Source organism: Cololabis saira, chromosome 19, assembly GCF_033807715.1.
Source record: "Cololabis saira isolate AMF1-May2022 chromosome 19, fColSai1.1, whole genome shotgun sequence".
In the NCBI taxonomy this organism is placed as follows: Eukaryota; Metazoa; Chordata; class Actinopteri; order Beloniformes; family Belonidae; genus Cololabis; species Cololabis saira.
The window spans coordinates 6,445,994-6,469,920 of record NC_084605.1 but is presented as its reverse complement, the minus strand read 5'-3'; the positions used below and the strand labels follow the sequence as shown (position 1 = coordinate 6,469,920).

At 41.3% G+C, this 23,927-nt stretch overlaps 2 protein-coding genes across 2 annotated transcripts in view; one reads left to right on the top strand and one right to left on the bottom strand.

Annotated features, from left to right (window-relative positions):
• Positions 1-201: 201 nt before the first annotated feature.
• bbs1 (Bardet-Biedl syndrome 1) lies at positions 202-11,799 on the bottom strand. Its single transcript, XM_061708161.1, has 7 exons — positions 11,620-11,799; positions 7,524-7,944; positions 6,149-6,331; positions 5,935-6,066; positions 5,024-5,130; positions 2,381-2,501; positions 202-1,221 (listed from the first exon to the last, which is right to left on the bottom strand). The coding sequence occupies exons 2-7, from the start codon at positions 7,899-7,901 to the stop codon at positions 391-393; spliced, it is 1,752 nt and encodes a 583-aa protein (XP_061564145.1). The 5' UTR covers positions 7,902-7,944; positions 11,620-11,799; the 3' UTR covers positions 202-390.
• Positions 11,800-12,798: 999 nt separating this feature from the next.
• The window catches only part of LOC133419764 (kinesin-like protein KIF20A), a 39,027-nt gene continuing 27,898 nt past the window's right edge, over positions 12,799-23,927 (top strand). The window contains exons 1-6 of the mRNA XM_061709178.1: positions 12,799-12,911; positions 15,182-15,291; positions 18,036-18,125; positions 19,757-19,876; positions 19,947-20,085; positions 21,538-21,722. Of these exons, the coding sequence (XP_061565162.1) occupies positions 15,184-15,291; positions 18,036-18,125; positions 19,757-19,876; positions 19,947-20,085; positions 21,538-21,722 (642 nt within the window). The 5' untranslated portion in view covers positions 12,799-12,911; positions 15,182-15,183. The remainder of the gene's footprint in view (positions 12,912-15,181; positions 15,292-18,035; positions 18,126-19,756; positions 19,877-19,946; positions 20,086-21,537; positions 21,723-23,927) is intronic.

The following is a 23,927-nucleotide window of genomic DNA, read 5'->3' as shown; positions in this document are numbered from 1 at the left end:
GCAGGAAGTGTGGAGGAAGTGTGGAGGAAGTGTGTGAGAAGTGTGCAGGAAGTGTGGAGGAAGTGTGCAGGAAGTGTGGAGGAAGTGTGGAGGAAGTGTGGAGGAAGTGTGTGAGAAGTGTGCAGGAAGTGTGGAGGGGCTGTGGAGGAAGTGTGTGAGAAGTGTGCAGGAAGTGTGGAGGAAGTGTGCAGGAAGTGTGGAGGAAGTGTGTGATAAGTGTGCAGGAAGTGTGCAGGAAGTGTGGAGGGACTGTGTAGGAAGTGTGGAGGGAGTGTGTTAGTGTGCAGGACGTTGGTTCTCAGTTAGAACAGTTCAATGTTCGAGAAGTATCCGCATCAGTTGTTAAATCGGGAGCTAAATCCTGAACGGAGAGTCCCTTGAACTGGGTTTTCAGTTGAGAGTCAGTCCTTCGCTCACGGGCATGTTGATGTGGGCCGTCAGCAGCGGCGTGCTCTGCCCCTCGCGCAGCACGAACACCTTGATGATGTCAGAGATGCCCTTGTCGCTGGTGCACTCCACGAAGGTCTCCACGGGGTAGACGAGGCCGGGGACCAGCAGGGGGATCCTCATGAACGGGTTCCTCATCCTGTACAGGCCGTCGTTGTACAGGAAGCTGATGGCCAGGTTCATGACGGGCCGGCACGCCGCCGTGTTCTGGATGTTCAGGGTCAGCTTGAAGGTGGGACCCAGACCCTGGACCACGGCGTTCATCTTGAGGGGCTCGGCGAGGCTGGCGGACATGGGTGTGAGGCTGGACTCCAGCGCCTTCACGTAGGCCGTGGCGGCGGCTAACCGCAGGCGGCTCAGGTCCATCTGGAAGGCGCGGTGCATGGCCGTGCCGTTCTCGCGCTCCCGTAGCGTCTGGTCCACGTACAGCTTAGTCTTCTTGGGGACGTTGAGGCGGATGCTCTGGGCGGGCGGCGGCCCGGGCGCGCTGTCGCGCTCGTCGAACACGGCCGTCCTCTTCAGGATCTTCACCATCAGGCCGCCGGCGCCGGTGGTCAGGACCAGGGTGCCGTCCTCGCGGCCGTAGCGGCCGAAGCGGATGCTGGTGACGGCGTCGGGTGTCTTGATGGTGCTCAGCAGGTTCTTGTCCCGGTACAGGTGAACCTCGCAGTTGGCCAGGCCCACCAGGACGGCCTGGAAGCCCCGGGTGGGCAGCTCCATGACGGCCATGGTGGTGATGGGGGCCGGCAGCTCGATCCTCCACAGCTTCTTCCCCTGAAGACACGACAGACACGTCAAAGTTACTTTTGTCAAGGAAAATTATATAATAAATATCGTCGTCAACGAACCTTTATCACCTGAGGAAAACGAGACGCAAAGAAAACGCTGGTCATGTGACGATAACAATAATTATATATATGAATCAATATCGTAAAGGAATAAAAAACAGACTAAAATGTAGATTACAAAATAAGAAAAGTATCCTAATCATGAGAGTTCAACGTAGATCTGGGAATCATCTGCATAAGCTGTGACAAGAGACCTCAAGATGGTGGAGAGTCTGGAACAGGAGGAGCCCCAGAACTGGTCCCTGTAGGACTTCGGTTGTCTTGGTGTTTCTTAAAGATTCATATTCAAAACTGTTCCCACGTAACAGACTCATTAAACAAAATTATGACTAAATATCGTCGCAACGAAAATGCTGGTCATCTGACGATAACGATAATTAAATATAAAATGCAATATCGTAGAGGATTAAAAACGAGACTAAAATATAGATTACAAAATAAAAACTCATTCATTTTCGTTGATCAAAACGAGATGAAATGTTCTAACAAAAGATCCTTAATGTCCATGTTTTCAGTAGTTTCCTCTGGTTTAGTTCTGCTGCTGGGTGACGTTAGTCCGCAATCCCAGTCGCTGCAGCGGGGAATCAGATTCTGCAGGTTAGACGCTGATGCCGTTAACACAGAGCTCTAGGTTCACGTCAATTAAAATCAAAATTACAAAGAGAAACGCAGGGATCTGCTCTGGGTGGGGCTGGAGAAGAAGAAAATCCATCTTTGGATACACTTTCCTACATAGACGTGGAAAAGAAAACCCAATCTGTCGTTTAAATAGAAAAAGACGGGGAGAAATGCAGAAAATGAAATATGTTGTAAACTCAAATTAGAGTCTTCTGTATCTGGAATGAATGTATTCTTGAGTCTATAAGGTAATATAACAATAATACAATAATAAGATAACCTTGTTTGAATTGAAAAATGTGTTTGGATAAATACAATCTTTGACTAAAACTAGACTAAAATGACTTTTCGTCGACTGAAACTTGACACGACTAAAAGGAGAATGAACGTGACTAAAACTAATAAAAGCTAAAATGATAGCTGGACCCAAAGACGAGACTCCAGGACCCCTGGTCATGTGACCTCACCTTCTGTGTGAAGCCCTGCAGACTGTCGTCGCTGCAGCCCACCACCACGTTCTTGCCGACCCGCACCAGCCCCACCGGGTGGGACGGCAGCTCCACGCAGTACCTGGGCCTGTCGGAGTCCCTGGGGGCAGAACAAGGCGGGAACCTGTCACACCTCCATCCATCACCATCCATCAATCCATCCATATATAACCATCCATCCATCCATCCATCAATCACCATCCATCCATCCATCAATCACGACCATCCATTCATCCATCACCATCCATCAATTACCATCCATCCATCCATCCCCATTCATCCATCCATCCATCCATCCATCCATCCATCCATCCATTCATCCCCATTCATCCATCCATCCATCCATCCATCCATCCATCCATCCATCCATCCCCATTCATCCATCCATCCATCCATCCATCCATCCCCATTCATCCATCCATCCATCCATCCATCCATCCATCCATTCATCCCCATTCATCCATCCATCCATCCATCCATCCATCCCCATCCATCCATCCATCCATCCATCCATCCATCCATCCATCCATCCATCCATCCATCCATCCCCATTCATCCATCCATCCATCCATCATCCATCCATCCATCCATCCCCATTCATCCATCCATCCATCCATCCATCCATCCATCCATCCATCCATCCATCCATCCATCCATCCATCCCCATTCATCCCCATCCATCCATCCATCCCCATTCATCCATCCATCCATCCATCCATCCCCATTCATCCCCATCCATCCATCCATCCATCCATCCATCCATCCATCCATCCATCCATCCATTCATCCCCATTCATCCCCATTCATCCATCCATCATCCATCCATCCATCCATCCCCATTCATCCCCATCCATCCATCCATCCCCATTCATCCATCCATCCATCCATCCATCCATCCATCCATCCATCCATCATCCATCCATCACCATCCATCCATCCATCCCCATTCATCCATCCATCCATCCATCCATCCCCAATCATCCATCCATCCATCCATCCATCCATCCATCCATTCATCCCCATTCATCCATCCAACCATCCATCATCCATCCATCCATCCATCCATCCATTCATCCCCATTCATCCATCCATCCATCCATTCATCCCCATTCATCCATCCATCCATCCATCCATCCATCCCCATCCATCCCCATTCATCCATCCATCCATCCATCCATCCATCCATCCATCCATCCATCCATCCCCATTCATCCCCATCCATCCATCCATCCCCATTCATCCATCCATCCATCCATCCATCCCCATTCATCCCCATCCATCCATCCATCCATCCATCCATCCATCCATCCATCCATCCATCCATTCATCCCCATTCATCCCCATTCATCCATCCATCATCCATCCATCCATCCATCCCCATTCATCCCCATCCATCCATCCATCCCCATTCATCCATCCATCCATCCATCCATCCATCCATCATCCATCCATCACCATCCATCCATCCATCCCCATTCATCCATCCATCCATCCATCCATCCCCAATCATCCATCCATCCATCCATCCATCCATCCATCCATCCATTCATCCCCATTCATCCATCCAACCATCCATCATCCATCCATCCATCCATCCATCCATTCATCCCCATTCATCCATCCATCCATCCATCCATCCCCATTCATCCATCCATCCATCCATCCATCCCCATCCCCATCCATCCATCCATCCATCCATCCATCCATCCATCCATCCATCCATCCATCCATCCCCATTCATCCCCATTCATCCATCCATCATCCCCATCCATCCATCCATCCATCCCCATTCATCCATCCATCCATCCATCCATCCATCCATCCATCCATCCATCCATCCATCCATCCCCATTCATCCATCCCCATTCATCCATCCATCCATCCATCCATCCATCCATCCATCCATCCATCCATCCATCCATCCATCCATCCACATTCATCCCCATCCATCCATCCATCCATCCATCCATCCATCCATCCATCCATCCATCCATCCCCATTCATCCATCCATCCATCCATCCATCCATCATCCATCCATCACCATTCATCCATCCATCCATCCATCCATATACCCATTTATCCATCCATCCATCCATCCATCCATCCATCCATCCATCCATCCATCCATGGTCTTGGAGAAGCAACTCGCTGCTCTTGGATCTGGAAGGAGTTATAAAACAAGCTTAACGTTGTACAGCGAGAGAGTTTATTCACAGGTGGAAGAGATGGAGATGGTCGTCGGTCCTCTTAGCGGTGAACATTCCAGCAGGTTTACCTGCCACAGGTACGTCTGCGGTTCACATGACTGCTTCTGAGCAAACCTCTGCACTACGAGACCAGAGTTAAACCAAAACACCCCATAACCAGCGTTGAGCCGGGTGGAGGGTCCTGGTCTGGACCAGGCCCAGACCCAGACCCAGATCCAGACCCAGACCCAGACCCAGACCCAGACCAAGACCTGGTGGACCTCTGTAGACGTGAGGGTTCCTGGGTCTACAAAGTGCTGAATCAGGAACTTAGTTCTGGATGAGGGTTCGTTCAATAAATAAAGGCATCATGAAACAAGTTCTACGTTGTTGGACTAAGAGCCGTCAGGATCAGCTCCGACAGGTGTATCTTACCTGCGCAGGATGTAGATGTTCCCGTTGCGACACGCCACAGTGATGCGGAACTCCACGTCGAACTGCCCCGTCACGTCCATCATGGTCGGAGTACCCGGCAGGGACATCTGCCCACAGATGCGCAGTTTCATTTAAACCTCACTGGCCACGGTTACATGATGATTTTTAATTTGGAATAAATAATTCCGAATTAAACTATTTTCCTTCGAGTTTACATGGAAATAGTAATTCTGAATTGAGGTTTACATGGAAAACAGGTTTGATCGGCTTTATCCAATTCCGCCTAAGGTCTGGGGGTTGGGAAGGTTCTGATTGGATAGGGGGGCGGACCGGAGGTTAAACTACCGGAGGAAAAACAAACTTAGCCGCTACAACTTTGAAAAGCTCACAATTTTTGTTTCCTGCCATCTGTTCTTTTAATTATTTCCAGGTCCTCCAAGCTATTTATTAAATAAATGGTCTCTGCTCTTGACCAGCGTTTACTGCGTGCTGCCATCTTGAAACTTTGTTTGGAAAACCAGCCCAGCGCGGAATATAAGCGTCATGGAGACAGACGGGCGAGGGAACGAGCAGAAAGAAAGACCGGAATTAATTTAAAGAGGAATGAGTGTAAACATGATTGCGGAATTATTCTATTCGGATTTAAAATCGGAATAAACCAGCCACTTACTTCGGAATTAAGTCTAATTCGGAATGGCCATTTTCATTCGGAATTAGGTGTTTACATGGTAATTTTTACTCATTTTAAATCGGATTTAATTTAAATTCTGAATTAAAGAGGAATTAAACTTCCCACGTAAACGCACTCACTGAAGTGGGCCCGGGACGGATCCTTGAGGAACTCCACTTACAGGATGAGTGCCGGGGCCGGTTCAGACCGGTTCTGACCAGATGAGGGAGGGGGGTTGTACCTTAGAGAGGACGATGAAAGCTTCGGGGTCAAGGATGAGGACATCGCCGTTCTCAGTACCGATCACCAGGCAGCTGACGCCGTCTTCGTCGGCCGTGCTCTTCTTCAGAGTCCCGATACAGGTGATGACGGTCTGGAACCACAGCAAGGAATCATGGGAGCGCAGGCTAGCGGTGACGTCGTATCCGTGCCGCGCTGTTGACCCGCGGGGTTACCTGCCGCCTGATTGGCTGCTGTTTGTGCAGCTGCACGAATTCTTCGGCGTCGTGGTCGTCCAGCGCCAGGAAGCGGATGGAGCGGACGGACAGCGGGACGTCGGCGTTCCTCCTGATGCCCTCTAACATCTCCTTCAGGGTCGCGGGGTCGATCTGCCCCTCCTTCACCTGCTGCCACACGTCCTGCCAATCAGAGCACAGCAGCCGGTCACATGGTCGCTCCACACAGCAACCATACAGGCGTCGGTTCCATCCATCCATCACCATCATCCATCCATCATCCATACATCCATAACCATCCATCCATCACCATCCATCCATCCATCCATCACCCATCCATCCATCACCATCCATCCATCATCCATACATCCATCCATCCATCCATCCATCCATCCATCCAACCGTCCTCCATTCATTCATCCATCCGTCCATCAATCAACATTCATCCATTTATCCATCCATCCTTTCTTCCATCCATCCATCCATCCATCCATCCATCCATCCTTCCCTCCATCCATCCATCCATCCATCCTTTCTTCCATCCATCCATCCATCATCCATCCATCCATCCTTGCTTCCATCCATCCATCCAACCATCCATCCCTTCTTCCATCCATCTATTCATTCATCATCAACCCATCCATCCATCCATCCATCCATCCATCCCTTCTTCCATCCTTTCTTCCATCCATCCATCATTCATCCATCCATCACCATCCATCCAACCGTCCTCCATTCATTCATCCATCCGTCCATCAATCAACATTCATCCATTTATCCATCCATCCTTTCTTCCATCCATCATCCATCCTTCCCTCCATCCATCCATCCATCCATCCATCCATCCACATTCATCCATCCATCCCTTCTTCCATCCATCCATCCATCCATCCATCCATCCATCCATCCATCCATCCATCCATCCTGTCTTCCATCCATCCATCCACCCATCCATCCTTGCTTCCATCCTTGCTTCCATCCATCCATCCTTTCTTCCATCCATCCATCCATTCATCCATCACCATTCATCCACCCATCATCCATCCATCCATCCATCCACATTCATCCATCCATCCATCCCTTCTTCCATCCATCCATCCATCCTGTCTTCCATCCATCCATCCATCAACATTCATCCATCCATCCCTTCTTCCATCCCTTCTTCCATCCCTTCTTCCATCCCTTCTTCCATCCATCCATCCATCCATCCATCCATCCATCCATCCATCCATCCATCCGGGATGGAGACTAAAATGTCATCAGTTTTCTTTAACTAAAATAAGACTAACTGTGACTGAAACTTGACACGACTAAAATGGGTGTTAACGTGACTAAAACTAATAAAAACTATACTGATAGCTCGACAGGAAGGCACCTGCTCCAGGGCGTTGACCTCCAGACCCGGCAGCGTGAACTTGAAGTACGGCCGCAGGTTTTTGTAGACGTAGATGCAGGGCCCGGACGCCACGGCGACGGCGGGGATGCGGGGCTCGTGCAGGTCCATGAAGAAGGCCACGAGGCCGGCGGGCAGGTCCAGCAGGGCGCTCTCGCTGAGCAGAGCCGTGCCCCGGTACACCTTCAGCTTCATCCCGCTGGAGCCGTTGCCCAGGTCCCCCACCACCAGCCGGTTCTCCCCGTCCCCGCTCAGGTCCGCCAGGTCCACGCAGGACGAGAAGGTGTAGAGACCGGCCACCGGGTCATAGTGGGCGTCCAGCCACCGACCCGCGTCCCCGCCAGAATCCCCGGACGACATGACAACCAAGACTCAAAGCTCACTGAGAGATGCGACTCCGGTCCTGCAGGAACAGACGGGGGTCGGAAAGAACTTAAACTCCTGGTGGTCAGTAGAGGAACTGCAGGTCTGAAAACAGCTTTGCTTATGGGTCAATGACGAATAAGGATTTTCAACAGGTCAATTTTAAAATAATAAAAAAAAGAATATCTATTGCAGTAGTTCAAACATTAACAATGTTGTGTACACATAAATTCATATAAAACTTTTAAATTAAGTGATTTTTGTCAAGATGAATTGGCACTAACCTTAAAAAAGGTCATATGGTGCAACCGTGATTCATATTAAAATAAATTAATTTCATTAACATCTTGACATCCTTTTTTTTTTTTTTACAAGTTTTCAGTATAATACAAAAATTGTGTTTTTTTTAAGTCGCGCCACATGATATTTAATTAAATGGACATCATCAGTCAAACTTTGTTTGTATATTATGATGGAAATATAAATACAAATGTGTTGCAATCTTACACACTACAAGACATTCCAAAAATCATGCCAGATAGGGCAGAAGACTGATTTCAAAACATTTAGGGCCCGATTTACTAAGATCCTAAATAAAGAGTACTAAATTGCGTGTGCACTGAAAAAGTTTGCGCGTGCTGTTTGCGTGTGGTTTGCAGGTGATCAACTAAGATTGCTTGCGCAATTGATAACAGGTGCAAACAGCAGTATTTAAATGAGGTGTTGCGTGTCTTAAGGTTTGCAAGCGCAGACCTGCGCCATGGAGAGTGGATGGAATGCACAGTCACAAGTCACAAGCGCAAAATGAAATTGAACGAGTTGGAGTTAGAGATATTAGTGGAAGAGGCAAATAAACACATTCATGAACTACAGCAAAGAAATTTAAACATTACCAAAAGAAACGCATTATCGGAGAAAACCTGCGATAGAATAAATGCAGTTGGTAACACAAAAAACGGAAAAACGTCTGGTTTTTCATATTTCAATTTTAGGCACAGATCAAAAATACGAAATAGAAAAACGGGCCACAGGACTGAATTTGATTTTAATATTTAATTGGTCGGGTTTGCGTGACCCCGCGGTGCTCGGCATGATCTGAGGAGAAAAAGACAATCAGACGCAGAGCTGGAGAGCGCTTTGATTCATCTAATTATGAGTTACGTTTTTATTCAGATGTCCACAGTATATTGCAAATATTATATATTATATAGCAAACACTGACAGTAAATGTGTGACAGACGGGACCATCATATGGCCGTCGATTTAACGCGGAACCATAATTCAGGCGAAGCTGCAGTCTCTGCGCTGATCCTGACACAGCGGGTCGGAGCGGATTTGGTCATGATGTTTAACCTGTGTTTTGTGATTAATAAGCACGGGTTTTAATTAAAGGTAATTTACGAAGGATGATTTCACGTTCAATAAGATAAATAATCAATAAAATACAAAGTTTTTCACAAAGGCTTGGCCTGCTTGTGGGCGAGTGGAGGGGGGCACAATAAGAGAAGGTGGCAAGATATAAGGCGAAGGATTAAAGAAAAAGTGGCCTTTAATAAAACTTGTGCAACCATTTTTAAAATAGCATGCAGCAGAATAAAGACTCTCTCTCTGCGTATTCTTTGATTTTGGATGTCGCCTCCTTGTCACAATAACAGCAGCAGCAGATTAGCACCTTCCTTTCAAACGTATTAAATACAGACACAATCACAATACGCGCAATAACTTTCAGGCTTGGTAAATCTCATTGCGCGTGGTAAATGGAGCAATTTGCATCTTCCCCTCCCAGTATTTAGGATTTCTGCCGGGTACGGCCCATATTGATTATTCATCAGGGCAAAAGTACTAACTGAATTGCGTGTGCAATTTTGCGCATTTCAGAGACGCAGTCGTCTTTGCACGCTGTTAGTAGATCAGCTGGCACTTTGGTTTGCGGGTGCTGTCAAGTTTGCACAGGTTTTAACACACGCATACCTTTAGTAAATCGGGCCCTTAGAGTGATTTCAAAAAAGCTTTCAAAACAAGAGTCGTGGTCGGACGGTCGCACCACATGACATTTTGACGCTTAAAACAACAACAAAATCCCAAATAACTAGTATTTTTTGTAAAATTCAAGTGAGTCCCTATGTGGGACAGGTAGGTCATATATCTGGTATTTTTTAATCCATTTAAACCCTTTTTGAATTGAAAAAAAAATCTGTTTTTCAGAAAATATAGGCATCACGTCATTGACCCTTATGTTTAAAGCAGGAAAAAATCTACTTCCTCCCAACATACAAACCATGTTCAGAGAGAGGGGGGTTATGCCCTCAGAGGCCAATTCAACTGGAAACAACCTATCTGTAATACAGTTGCGAAAAGTAGGTGCATTTCTGTCTGTGGCGTGAGGTTATGGAATGCATTACCGAAAGAATGGAAATATAGCAAAAATGTGTTGAATTAAAAAAAAAAAAAAAAAAAAAAAAAAAAAAAAGGTATAAAGACATGATGATAGATAAGTACAGACTTGTTCCCGGGTAATGGAATGATGTCATAAAGAAAAGAAACAAAAGGATGGGTACATTGAGTATTATTATGATAAACACTTAAATAATCCTTTTTTTTAACATATGTGTGTACAGATACATGCATGTATGTAAGTGTAAGCATGTGTATATGTATGTGGATATGTAATGTGCTTGCAAATGTATGTATGTACATGTATGGATATATATGTAGGTACGTCATGAGCAGATAGGTATGCATGTATATGTGCATATGCTCTTTGTTGTTGTTAGTTATTATTCATTTGTTGTATTTCATATAAGGAAAATGTCTCAAACATGTCAGACAAAAGAACATTTTGAAATGTAAGAAGGGGGATGGGCATTCACAAGCTGAGGCTTCAGCCCTGACCCTTTGGTTGTGACCTAAGTGTACATGCTTGGTGGTGACCAATACAATTTTTTCATTCATTCATTCATTCATTCATTCATTCATTCATTCATTCAGTCTGGATCTGGACCCTAGTGGTCTGTAGAGGACCTGCAGGTCTGGATCTGGACCCTAGTGGTCTGTAGAGGACCTGCAGGTCTGGATCTGGACCCTAGTGGTCTGTAGAGGACCTGCAGGTCTGGATCTGGACCCTAGTGGTCTGTAGAGGACCTGCAGGTCTGGATCTGGACCCTAGTGGTTTAGATCAAAATGCATTTTTCAAAACGTTAGGTTACTTACGTAACCCCGGTGTTCTGCCAATTTCTGCTACCTGCCCAGAAATGCTACTTTGTGGTTCTAAAATGCGAACAGTCGATTTTCAAAGTTTCATTGCCACGCCAATCATTTCTTGCATGATGTAAAATTGATAATATGGGAAGTTGAGTATTTGATCCTTCAAAATACACGACCCATGACATGAATTGCATTAAACTTTGTGAACATTATGCGATAAAGAGAAAAAAAAACAATTCTATCGCTTTATTTGATATTCATTCAGTCATTCGCCTTTATTTACCCAGACAGGTCATTAAGAACATTCTTATTTACAATAACGGCTGGGCAAGAGACAAGGAAGTGGTTTAGGGAGTAAAACTCAGTAAAATTGTAGCTCTACAAACGTAGAAAACCATTAGGGAGCATTTTTTGGCAAAGCAGCAGAAATTGTCAGAACAGCGGTTCTCTGATAACGGAGGAAAAAACAAACAAACTTTAAATCCTCCATTAAGTCGCATTTCCGTCTCACCGTTGTCATGGAAACGCAGCTGGCGTTTCCTCGCTGGTTTTCTCTGGTTTTTCACGCTTGTTTCTCGCCCCGCTGCGTCGGTAGAAACGTCTGACCCGGCCAGTTGGACTCGGACCTGTCCAGGTCGTGCGTTGCAAACGCACCTGGCAGCTTTTTCTGATCTTTTAATCCACAAATCCGCTTCGGGCGACCAGTTTCTCTCCGCTGCATTCACGGTCGGTGGCTGATGACGTCACTTTCAAGTTGCTGCGTTCCATTTACCTCGGAAGTCGGAACTCGGATCTGGGAATGACGACACAGACGAGTTATCAGCGTTCCAGTTACAAAGTCGGAAAACAAGTTTGTAGTTCGCATATACCACATAAAAATGTGAAGTACACTATAGCAGCATATATATGCTGAACAATACTTGTATATGACTGATGTAGTGTGACCAAAACTAGAAAGAAGTGCTACGAATTATTACAGAGCTCTCTTCTACTGTTTACAACCGGGGCAGCCATCTTGGAATGTGAACTCGGGGGTGGTGAAGACTCTCCCACTTTCCCAGTGGGAAATCCCACTTCGAGGGGCGTTCCAGTTGAAAAATCCGACTGGTAACTGAGAAATTCCCACGTCCTAGGACAATTGGAACGCGGCATAATTCCTTTCCTTTTCTTTGCTCCATTATGTGAATTTAAATGTTTCATTTATTTTGTTATTCATATGCACCATTTAATTCTTAAAGCGTCTTGTTTTTTGTTGTTTGTATTCCTTACAAGAATCCCCATTCTTTATTTTTTTATTTGATTTTTTTTTACTTTTAATGTTTAAAAAAAATTGTATTATTTAATTTTTTAATTTTTTTATTTTCCTTTCTTTTCATATTGTATTTATATTGATATTTGTCCATTATCCTCCTTGAGAGTTTGTATATTTTCAATAAAGTTTTGTTTATCTTCTACTTTTAAATTATCATATATGGTCAAAGAGTCAATATTTCTTTTTTTAAGTTATAAAACAGTGATTTATGATAATATTTATACTAATATACTAATTATACTTTCTTTCCGTCATCAAAAATTCCCTATTTTTATTCCTCTTCTGTCGTCACTTATCGCTACTTATCGCGAGATCGTACCTGAACCCGCCTACGACTTCGATGACGTAGGCGTCTATCCGGCCTGTGATTGGTCCGCGCTCGCCGGTTTAAAACGAAGACCGCGGAGCAGAGCGGAGCCAACGTTAACTACGGATGTGAACGGGTTTTAATGCAGTTATTAACACGATTCCAAGTGAATCAAATACCCCGAGTGAGTCCTGGTTGCTCAAGTGTCGTATTACGTTGTAATCCTTTGAAATGTAATCATTTAACGAACGTGAATCATGAATCATTGGGGGATCTGAGCTAGTTGCGGCTAATGCTAATAACAAGGGTCGCAAACGGGCGTCTGTTGCATTTTATGTAGTAAAAGTTGATTATGTGGTTCTTCTGAGACTACTTTAGTTTTTCCTCTATTATTACATATAATTATCTTCCTTTTAGAAGTGATCAGGGTTGAGGACATCAGAGGGACAGATCAGGCTGGATGGGATTTCATGCTCCTTGTCTTGTCTCTTTTAATACCTAATAGTGTGGTGACACTTTTTACTCTTTTATTTTATTCTTATTCTATTTTATTCTTTGCTCTGTTTCATGATTGTATGTTGTATTCCTGTGGGTTTTATTCTGTAAAGACATGTGTCTTCTCTCCATAACTGGTGTGATTTGAGCTTCTTGGAGATTAATGTGACGAAAACAAAGGAACTGGTCATGTTGGAAAAAGATCCTGTGCAGCCCTTTAACAATCCAGGATCACACTTTAGAGGGATTAGGAGACTTTAAATACTTAGGTACCTTTATTGACAGCAATCTTAACTTTAATAACAACACCAACCACATCTTTAAATCTTGTAATCAACGGCTACATGTATTACAGAAGCTTAACTCTTTTAGTGTGAGCAAGCAGATTACGGAGACTGTCTATAAGAACCTCATAGAGGGAATCCTAACCTTTAACATGGCAATTTGGTACGGCAACCTTAACACAAAAAAATAGATGCAAGCTACAAAGAATAGTGAATCTAGCCTCAAAAATAATAGGGAAGACACAGAGAAACTTAATACCTAATAGTGTGGTGACACTTTTTACTCTTTTTTTCTTATTCTATTTTATTCTTTGCTCTGTTTCATGATTGTATGTTGTATTCCTGTGGGTTTTATTCTGTAAAGACATGTGTCTTCTCTCCATAACTGGTGTGATTTGAGCTTCTTGGAGGTTAATGTGACGAAAACAAAGGAACTGGTCATGTTGGAAAAAGATCCTGTGCAGCCCTTTAACAATCCAGGATCACACTGTAGAGGTTTGATTGATTGATTGATTGAAGAATTTATTAGAAGAATTGCATAGGATCAGGTACAGTTTCATGACAGTACAGATTTGCTGATACAAAGTCAACTAAAAGGCATTATTCCAAGAAAGCATTACACTTGTTTACATTGGAGACCTTTTTAAATTCATATAACATTGAATGACAAACAGGTAAGAAGCAGTACTTTGTAGGGAAGATTGTAAAAAAAAAAAAAAAAAAAAAAAGAAAAGGGGGGAATTACTGTTATTTTGCACAGAGAGAGACTAAAAAGGTGATGAGAAAAATAGAATAAGCTAGGTAATACGAAACAAAAAGCAGAAAACAAAACACAAAAAAACAAAAACAAGGTAGTAGGGGACTTTAAATACTTAGGTACATTTATTGACAGAAATCTTAACTTTAATAACAACACCAACCACATCTTTAAATCTTGTAATCAACGGCTACATTTACTACGCAAGCTCAACTCTTTTAGTGTGAGCAAGCAGATTATGGAGACTGTCTACAAGACTGTCTCAGAAAATTAGAATATTGTGATAACCTTCTTTATTTTCTGTAATGCAATTGGGAAAAAAAAAGTCATACATTCTGGATTCATTACAAATCAACTGAAATATTGCAAACCTTTTATTATTGTAATATTGCTGATTATGGCTTACAGTTTAAGATTAAGATTCCCAGAATATTCTAATTTTTTTAGATAGGATATTTGAGTTTTCTTAAGCTGTAAGCCATGATCAGAAATATTAAAATAATAAAAGGCTTGCAATATTTCAGTTGATTTGTAATGAATCCAGAATGTATGACATTTTTGTTTTTGTAATTGCATTACAGAAAATCACAATATTCTAATTTTCTGAGACAGTCCTGTATAAGAACCTCATAGAGGGAATCTTAACCTTCAACATGGCAACGTGGTACGGCAACCTTAACACAAAAAATAGATGCAAGCTACAAAGAATAGTGAATCTAGCCTCAAAAATAATAGGGGAAGACACAGAGAAACTTAAGTGGCATTTATAAGGAAGTGATTGGGAAAAAAGCTACCAGGATAGCAAATGATCCTACTCACCTACTCTGGGAACTAACTAACTAACTAAAGCACTTTGGCTCACCTGTAAAGGGCTATATAAATAAAGTACATTTTACATTTACATTTGTCTCCCTGCAGAGATGATGATGTCTTGTTTCGCCGAGATGCCGGAGAGGGTTGGACCAGTGGACGTCGAGGACATCAGGAAGAATCTACTGGGGGAACTATCGGCCCTGCCAGCAGCTCAGGTGAGCTCACCCGTCTGTAGGGTTGGCACCTTTAAGAAATAGAAATAAGGGACGCTGTGTTTCAGCAGCACAAGCACCAAAAAAAAAGGGACATCCCCAAAACTTCTAAAATGCATAGAAATGTATTTATTTTATATTAAAAAAAAAAAAAATGCTTTGACTGTACAGACAGCCAACCATATAGCAACTGAAATAGCCTCCTATGCTATTCTATGTATGTCCACATCAACCAAGATGTAGAATATAGCTACAGGTGAAGGTCGGAAAATTAGAATATGGTGTAAAAGTTCATTTATATTCAACTTAAAAGGTGAAACTCATATATTACCTAGTCTCATTACATCCAAAGCAAGATATTTTAAGCCTTTATTTGTTATAATTTTGATGATTGAATTTATTGATTTCATAAAACATTCTAATTTTTTTATTTGGGGTTTTCATAAGCTGTGAGCCATAATCATCAAAATTATGCCTTTTTAATTATGCCTTATTTTCCCATGCAGTGGGAAATATATTTGTTTCACCTTTAGTTGAATTTACTGAAACAAATGAAGTTTTGCAATATATTAAAATTTTCCAACCTTCACCTGTATATTATGACGTCAATAAATAACACAGAGCGAACCAACAAATGTTGCTGTCTTTAATATATCCTTTAATATATCCTGTCCTTTATTTTGTTCATTACTGTTAGTTCGTTGTTCATGTGTGTGCGAGTGTGACAGACGTGCATGGGACAATTGTGAAATACAGAATCAACTGCGATCCGTATTGAACTAATACGGAACGCAACTTTTAATTCCCAATTACGTAACAATTCCGTATTTCCAGGGACGGGTGGCGACCCTGCCTGTCTGTCAGTGGCTGTGGAAGAGGGGGGGGCACCTGGTAAACTAGTTTAGTTTATTGTTTTGCACAGTTTTAAAGGTATACAAGAAAATATCAAAGATAAATACTATTCGCTGCAGGAAGAGGCAAAAAACCCAATGGGTCTCCACCGAATGATCTAAATTCCTATCTAAATATATCTCCTTATTTTATGGGCTGAGACATTTTCTTCCTCTTGAAGCTTCTCCTAACTCTGTACCGGTATCTATTTGAGCCTCATTTAAATTATTGTAATGTTTTATGGTGTAATACATATCCAAGTTATGTCATCAAACTACAGATCTTACAAAAGAAAGTGATCCGAGTTTTATCATGGGGCAAATGTAATGCTTCCTCTGATACTCTTTTTTTTTTTTTTTTTTTTTATGGATAAAAGCTTCTGAAACTTACTGAGTGTAACATTTTCCACAATGCCTGTGTGATGTATAATGTGAAGATTTTAGACTCAATGACGGACTCTGTCATCTCATCCCAATTTATGCTCTGACTCATGAACACACCACAAGGGGAAAACAACTTTTAAAGGGAAAGAAAAGGAAACTGAAATGTACAAGTTTCAGTGTAACCTGTAAAGGTCCAAAAATTTGGGATGAGATTGATAGTTGCTATAAAAGAGTCTGGATCTCTCAATTTTCAAAAAGAGACTACGGTAAAACAAAAATTGTTATTGAATTATGTCTCTTCTTATTAAATTATGTCTAACTCTAAAACTATCTGTGAATGTTTATGTACCAATACCTGATATTATTATTTTTAGTATTATTTTTACAAGAATATCTTTGTATCTAGGAAATCTGCGGAGGTCTCAGGGTTTTATTGTTTTTTTTTTTATTTCTTTTTAGGTTATAAGGTTATTATATGTATCTGTGTCATTTATAGTTGTTTTGCTGTGTGATTCACAAGCTACAGTTAGCTTCTGGGGAGTCCCATTTTACAAACCTACCTCAATTGATTGTTATCTGTATTTGTGTTTTTTAAATTATTGGTGAATAAACTCTGTGAAAAAAAAGTTATTAAAATTTCACATGTTATAAAGAACACAAGATTAATATACAAAAACAAAAAGTATAACTACACAAACGTGATGGCAAACTAATAATGCAATATATAGATAGTAATAAAGACAAAAAAATAAGTGAGTGTGAGTGTGCATGAGATATTGTTTTTACAACTTGTATTGACTCCTGAGCAAATAAGACTAATTGTAAAAATGATCATGTCACTATGAGAACATGAAACACAAAAAAAAAAAAACAAATACATGTACAACAATACATTGGGAAAACAGTTACAAAACAGCAGTCAAGTTCCTTCAAACGTCTTTTATAACATTTCAAAGAGGAAGAGTCTTTGCCAGGTGGGAAAAATCATTCCACAATTTAGTCCCTAAATCTCATCGAAAATTGACCTGCAAGTGAGAAATTTAGGAGGATGAAGATCTGAGGATTGTCGAATAAGAATGAACTTATTGAAAAATTAACTAAGAATGAACTGAAATTTTAAACATAAGCTCAGGACACATTTAATTGATCAGATTACATAATGATATTTCTAGATTTGTTATTTTTTTCTTTAATCATGTAGATACCATGTATTCTATTCATGCTGCTGTTTATTTGCTTTGTTTTTGTTTTTAGACTGCAATCATGTATTCTGCATATTTTAAATCTTTGTACAATCTTTTGCTGTATTTTACATAGGTAGAGGCCTCGCATAAGCCCCTTGGGCTTTTTGCTTCAGCCTAGCACATTACCAATCTCTTTTTTACATTTGTATATTACTTGTTCTGTTTTTTTTATACTGTGCTGAATATAAAAATAAATAAATAATAAAATAAACTGATGCTGTCTGTGCAGGAGGGCGTCCAGTCCCGGTCTGAGAACCTGCAGGTCTACCTGAGGGTTCGGCCGTTCACTGCAGCGGAGAGCGACAACGGGGAGCCCCAGGTAACACACACCTGTCAGACGGGTACACAATCAAACAGGGGAGTCGGGGGCGCCTCATCGTCCAAACCTGTTCCTGAGACGTGTCCTCGTACAGACTCTTGTTCAGCAGCACGTCCACATGAGGGCACTAGCGAGTCCGTCTGAACGTTCCTCTGGAAACAGGAACCTCAGTCTTGTGGAGGGTGAGAGGTTTCCTAGAGTTCCAGTTTTCACTTCCACCAGACGGATCTAGTCCTGTTTCAGTTTCTCTGATGATGTTTATGCTTGATTAACACTCCTGCTAGACTCCCTCGCGTTTCCTTCCTTTAGGAACCAGATTTGTTCACGTACGCCAGCCACTTGCTGAGATGAACCAACAACGAAATAGCTTTTACAAAATTTAAAATAAAATAAAAAATGACAACAAGAAACAAATACACTGTTCAAAGAAAAAATGACAAAAAACAAGTTTCCAATATACAAATAACATCCAGACTGAAAAAGGTGTAGGCTGAAGCAAAGCTTATTGATTGCCTACCCTTAAAAGGAGTATTTAAAGTAATGAAATAAAAGCAAGAAGTAAGAGATAAGTATGACTGCGAGCTGTAAAACAAATTGCCTCCATGGGGATAACAAAGATTCCTTGAACCTCGAGAAATAAGAAAGAAAAAAGGTGCAGTCTACATGTTTCCTTCATCTTTGAATAATCAAATCAAATCACCAAATAAATGAATCGCCAAATCAACATAGTAAGCATCACCGCTCTTTACTTTGGTATAGAGAAATCATCCTTCTCTTCAATGTTATTTTAAATAAGGTTAAGGTTGTACATGATTTCAAATCCCTCTCCAACTTATTCCAAACTTCCACCGTTGCCACTGTAGCATCTCAGTTTGGTGTTGGTTCTGATTGTTGATTTCCTGTATCTGCTCTCCCCTCTGAGGTTGGAATGGCTTGGTCTTAAATTAAACATGTTTTGGATACAGTCTGGCAGCATGTTATTGTTGATTTAGAACATGAGCTCTGCAGTTTTGAAGTTGAGCTCATTTGTATCTATAAATAATTGGTTTTAATATATGGTTTTATTAAAGATTGATACAGGAGTTTTAGTGAGTTTAATGTTAGAATATTTTTACATTTATATAGAATTGCAATGGTTTTTGATATTTTGTTTTTTAAGAAGTTGACGTGAGGCTTCCAGCACAGCTTATGGTCAATAACCACTCCAAGAAACGTACAGGACTGTCTCAGGAAATTAGAATATTGTGATTAGAATTAGAATATAAGTTCTTTATTTTCTGTAATGCAATTAAAACAACTAAAATGTCATACATTCTGGATTCATTACAAATCAACTGAAATATTGCAAGCCTTTTATTATTTTAATATTGCTGATTATGGCTTACAGTTTAAGATTCCCAGAATATTCCAATTTTTTGAGATAGGATATTTGAGTTTTCTTAAACTGTAAACCATGATCAGCAATATTAAAATAATAAAAGGCTTGCAATATTTCAGTTGATTTGTAATGAATCCAGAATGTATGATATTTTGTGTTTTTGTAATTGCATTACAGAAAATCACAATATTCTAATTTTCTGAGACAGTCCTGTATTAACACATCCAGCAGATTACAGCTGTGTTCTCCGCAGGACTGCGTGACCATCGAGGGCCCGGACACCGTGGTGCTCAAGGCTCCCAGGAGCTGTCCGTCAAACGGGCAGAGTGACCGGTCCCTCCCACAGACGGGCCAGAGGTTCTCCTTCACCCAGGTACCCCGACCCGCCCGTTGCTGCTGACGCTGCCGTGAAGCGCCTGCTCACCCGCCGTGTCCCCGTCTAGGTGTTCGGTCCGGAGTCCAGCCAGAGGAACGTGTTCGAGAGTTCAGTCCGCAGCTCGGTCCAAGACGTTCTTCACGGGGGGAACTGCCTGGTGTTCACATACGGCGTCACCAACGCCGGGAAGACCTTCACCTTTCTGGGTCAGAACCACACTCCCAACTACTGTTGTTTCTGTCAGCCTGTGTCACTCTAGTCTTTGGATCAAGCTGCCATTTTAGTTTTGATTAGTTTTAGTCACGTTCATTCTCCTTTTAGTCGTGTCAAGTTTCAGTCAAGTCTGAGCATTTTAGTCTTATTTTAGTCAGAATTGTCCAGGACCATTTTAGTCTCGTTTTAGTCAAAGATTGTATTTAGCCAAACCCATTTTGCAATTCAAACAAGGTTATCTTCTTATTATATTATTGTTGCCTTATAGAATCAAGAATACATTCATTCCAGATACAGAAGACTCTAATTTGAGTTTACAACATATATATTTATTTTACTGTATTTTCCGCACTATAGGGCGCACTAAATATCTGGCAAAATACTGTACTATAGTGGCTGGGGTTGAGTTAGTATCTACCTGATGGAGCTGCGCTACAGCAAATGCTACAAAATCCTACAGCAAATGCAAAAAAAAAAAACAAGAAGAAAAGTACCGTTTGTCAAACTTTATTAACAAAATAAAAAGCAGCTTTGCTCCGTCTCGTCAAAGTCGCCATGATACGAGTCAGCATCGCTGCTGTTGTCTTGAACGTCTGTGACGATTCCTGGCGTTTTTAGCGCCATTACATCGGCGACACCAACTACATTACCCACAATCCCCCTGACTACAATAACAGAAATTACCGTAATGATCATATATAAGGCGCACTGCCGGTTTTTGAGAAAATTAAAGGCTTTTAGGTGCGCCTTATAGTGCAGAAAATACGGTACTTTTTCTTTTTCCACAACACATTGGATTTTCTTTTCCACGTCTATGCAGGAAAGTGTATCCAAAGATGTTCTCTTCTTCTTCTTCTCCAGCCCCAGAGCAGATCCCCGCGTTTCTCTATGTAACTTTATTTTTAATTGACGTGAACCTAGAGCTCTGCGTTAACGGCATCAGCCTCTAACTACTTAAAAATGGATATTAAGGATCTTTGTTGGAGCATTTTGTCTCGGTTCGGTCAACGAAAATGAAGACACATTTTAGCAGAGTTTTTATCTTGTAATCTACATTTTAGTCGGTTTTTTATTCCTCTACAATATTGCATTATATATTTAATTATCGTTATCGTCACATGACCAGCGTTTTCATTGTGGCTCGTTTTACTCAGGTGATAAAGGTTCGTTGACGACGATATTTAGTCATAATTTTGGTTGACGAAAACAACTTTACTTCTAACGAGTTTTGAATATGAATCTTTAAGAAACACCAGGACAACCGTAGTCCCACAGGGATCAGTTCTGGGGCTCCTCGCTCCTGTTTCATATTCTCCACCATCTTCAGGTCTCTCGTCACAGCTTATGCAGATGATACTCAGATCTACGTTGAACTCTCATGATTAGGATCCTTTAGTTTTGAAATGGCGTTTTAAATGTACGGTCTGTCTCTGCCGGTGTCTCAGGACCGGACCACGACTCGGGGCTGCTGCCGCGGTCCCTGTCGCTGGTGTTCAACAGCATCGAGGGCCGGCTGTACAGCCGCAGCGACCTGAAGCCTCAGCGCTGCCGAGACTTCATCAGGCTGACTCCGGAGCAGCAGGTGGCCGAGAGCAACGGCAGGAAGAACCTGCTGAAGCTGCTCAAAGAGGTGAGCCCCGCCCACAGGAAGTGCACTCACCCGAGTGAGGGCGAGTGCACTCTCGAGTGCACTACTCTCCATAAAATCTTAATTCTCCAGAATCGTTTTGTAAGACTTGCATCTCGATCTGTCTGGGATGCTACTGCTGCTACCTTATTTACAAATCTCCAGATTCTTACTATTTATGACATCAACAGTTACCAAATATGCATTTTTCTTTACAAGATATTTTCCTCAGAAGGAAATGTTCCTGAGCACTTTAGGACATACTTTGCTACAAACTCTCAATTTCATTCTTACTCAACTCGGCAGGCCCTCGCCTACATCCGCCGAAATGTCTGGAATCTAGAAGCCAATTTTTATTGAGGTATAGAGGTGTCAAAGTCTGGAATAGTTGGTACCAGATTGCACACAATTGTAGGTCCCTATCCATCTTCAAAAGTTGCTCAAGAGAACATTTGAATGAATGAATGAATGAATGAATGAATGAATGAATGAATGAATGAATGAATGAATGAATGAATGAATGAAAAACTTTATGAATGAAAAACTTTATTTCGAACATGCTAAAAAATATATATTTTAACCAAAGAACAATAGTTAAATAATAATCATGATAAATACAGTATAATACAAATCATAACAATCATAAACAAAAACGTGCCTCACTGGCTTTCTTTTTTTTTTTTTTTTTTCCTTTTTTTGCATGCTCGAAATGGAGCAGGGAGAAGTTAAAAAAACTTATTTAGCCCTGCCCCGGTTATTTACAACACAAAATATAATCGCCACCCTAAATTAAGCCGTATACATATACACATACATACATACATACATACATACATACATACATACATACATACATACATACATACATACATACACACACACACACACACACACACACACACACACACACACACACACACACACACACACACACACACACACACACACACACACACACACACACATATTCATATTCTCCATACATTACAATACTCAATATACACCATGGAGCAATACATTATACTTTATATATTATACATTTAACTAGAACCTTTGGCATATATCATAGTCAACATACATACATCATACAAATTCAACTATCTAACACGCTATTTTTTTTTTAATGTAACTCTTCCTGTCTATATCTCATAATAATGCATTCTTTATATCTTTTTTTGAACTGGTTCATACTTGAGCATTGCTTGAGTTCTACATCTATACTGTTCCATAGCTTGACTCCGCATACTGAAATAGAGCAGGTTTTAAGTGTTGTCCGAGCCACTCTGGTTTTTAGATTTAATTCCCCCCTTAAATTATACCCCCCTTCTCTATCAAAGAACATCCCCTGAATATTCCTAGGGAGTTGATTATGTCTTGCTTTATACATTATCAAGGCAGTTTTATATTCAATAATATCTTTAAATTTTAAAAGATATGAATTTGAAAATAATCTATTAGTATGATCTCTATATCCAGAATTATGTATTATTCTTATAGCTCGTTTTTGGAGTATAGTTAATACATTCAGTGATGATTTATAAGTATTTCCCCAGACCTCTGTACAGTAGTTCAAGTATGGCAAAACCAGGGAACAGTATAGCATGCGTAGTGAGTTATAATTTAATAAGTGCTTAGCTTTATTTAAAACTGAGACACTTCTAGATAATTTATTATGTATATATTTTATATGAGATTTCCAGCTAATTTTATCATCAATTATTACCCCAAGAAATTTGTTTTCTGAAACTCTCTCAATTTCAACACCATCTAACTGTATTTTTACCTGATTATCTATCTTATAATTACTGAATAACATTAGTTTAGTTTTAGCCAGATTTAACGACAATTTATTTTTATCAAACCACCTTTTCAACTTATATAATTCAGATGTGACCTTGTCCAATAGCTCCTGTAAGTTTTTTCCAGAACAAAATATATTTGTGTCATCTGCAAAAACTACCATTTTGAAGATATTAGATACATCACACATATCATTTATATACAAAATAAACAATTTCGGACCCAGTACTGACCCCTGTGGGACCCCACAAGCAATGCTCAAGCATGTGGACACAGACTCACCCAACTTCACAAATTGTTTCCTATCACTTAAATAGCTTTGCACCCAATTTAATACTATTCCTCTAATCCCATATCGTTCTAATTTATTAAATAATATATCATGATTGATAGTATCAAATGCTTTTT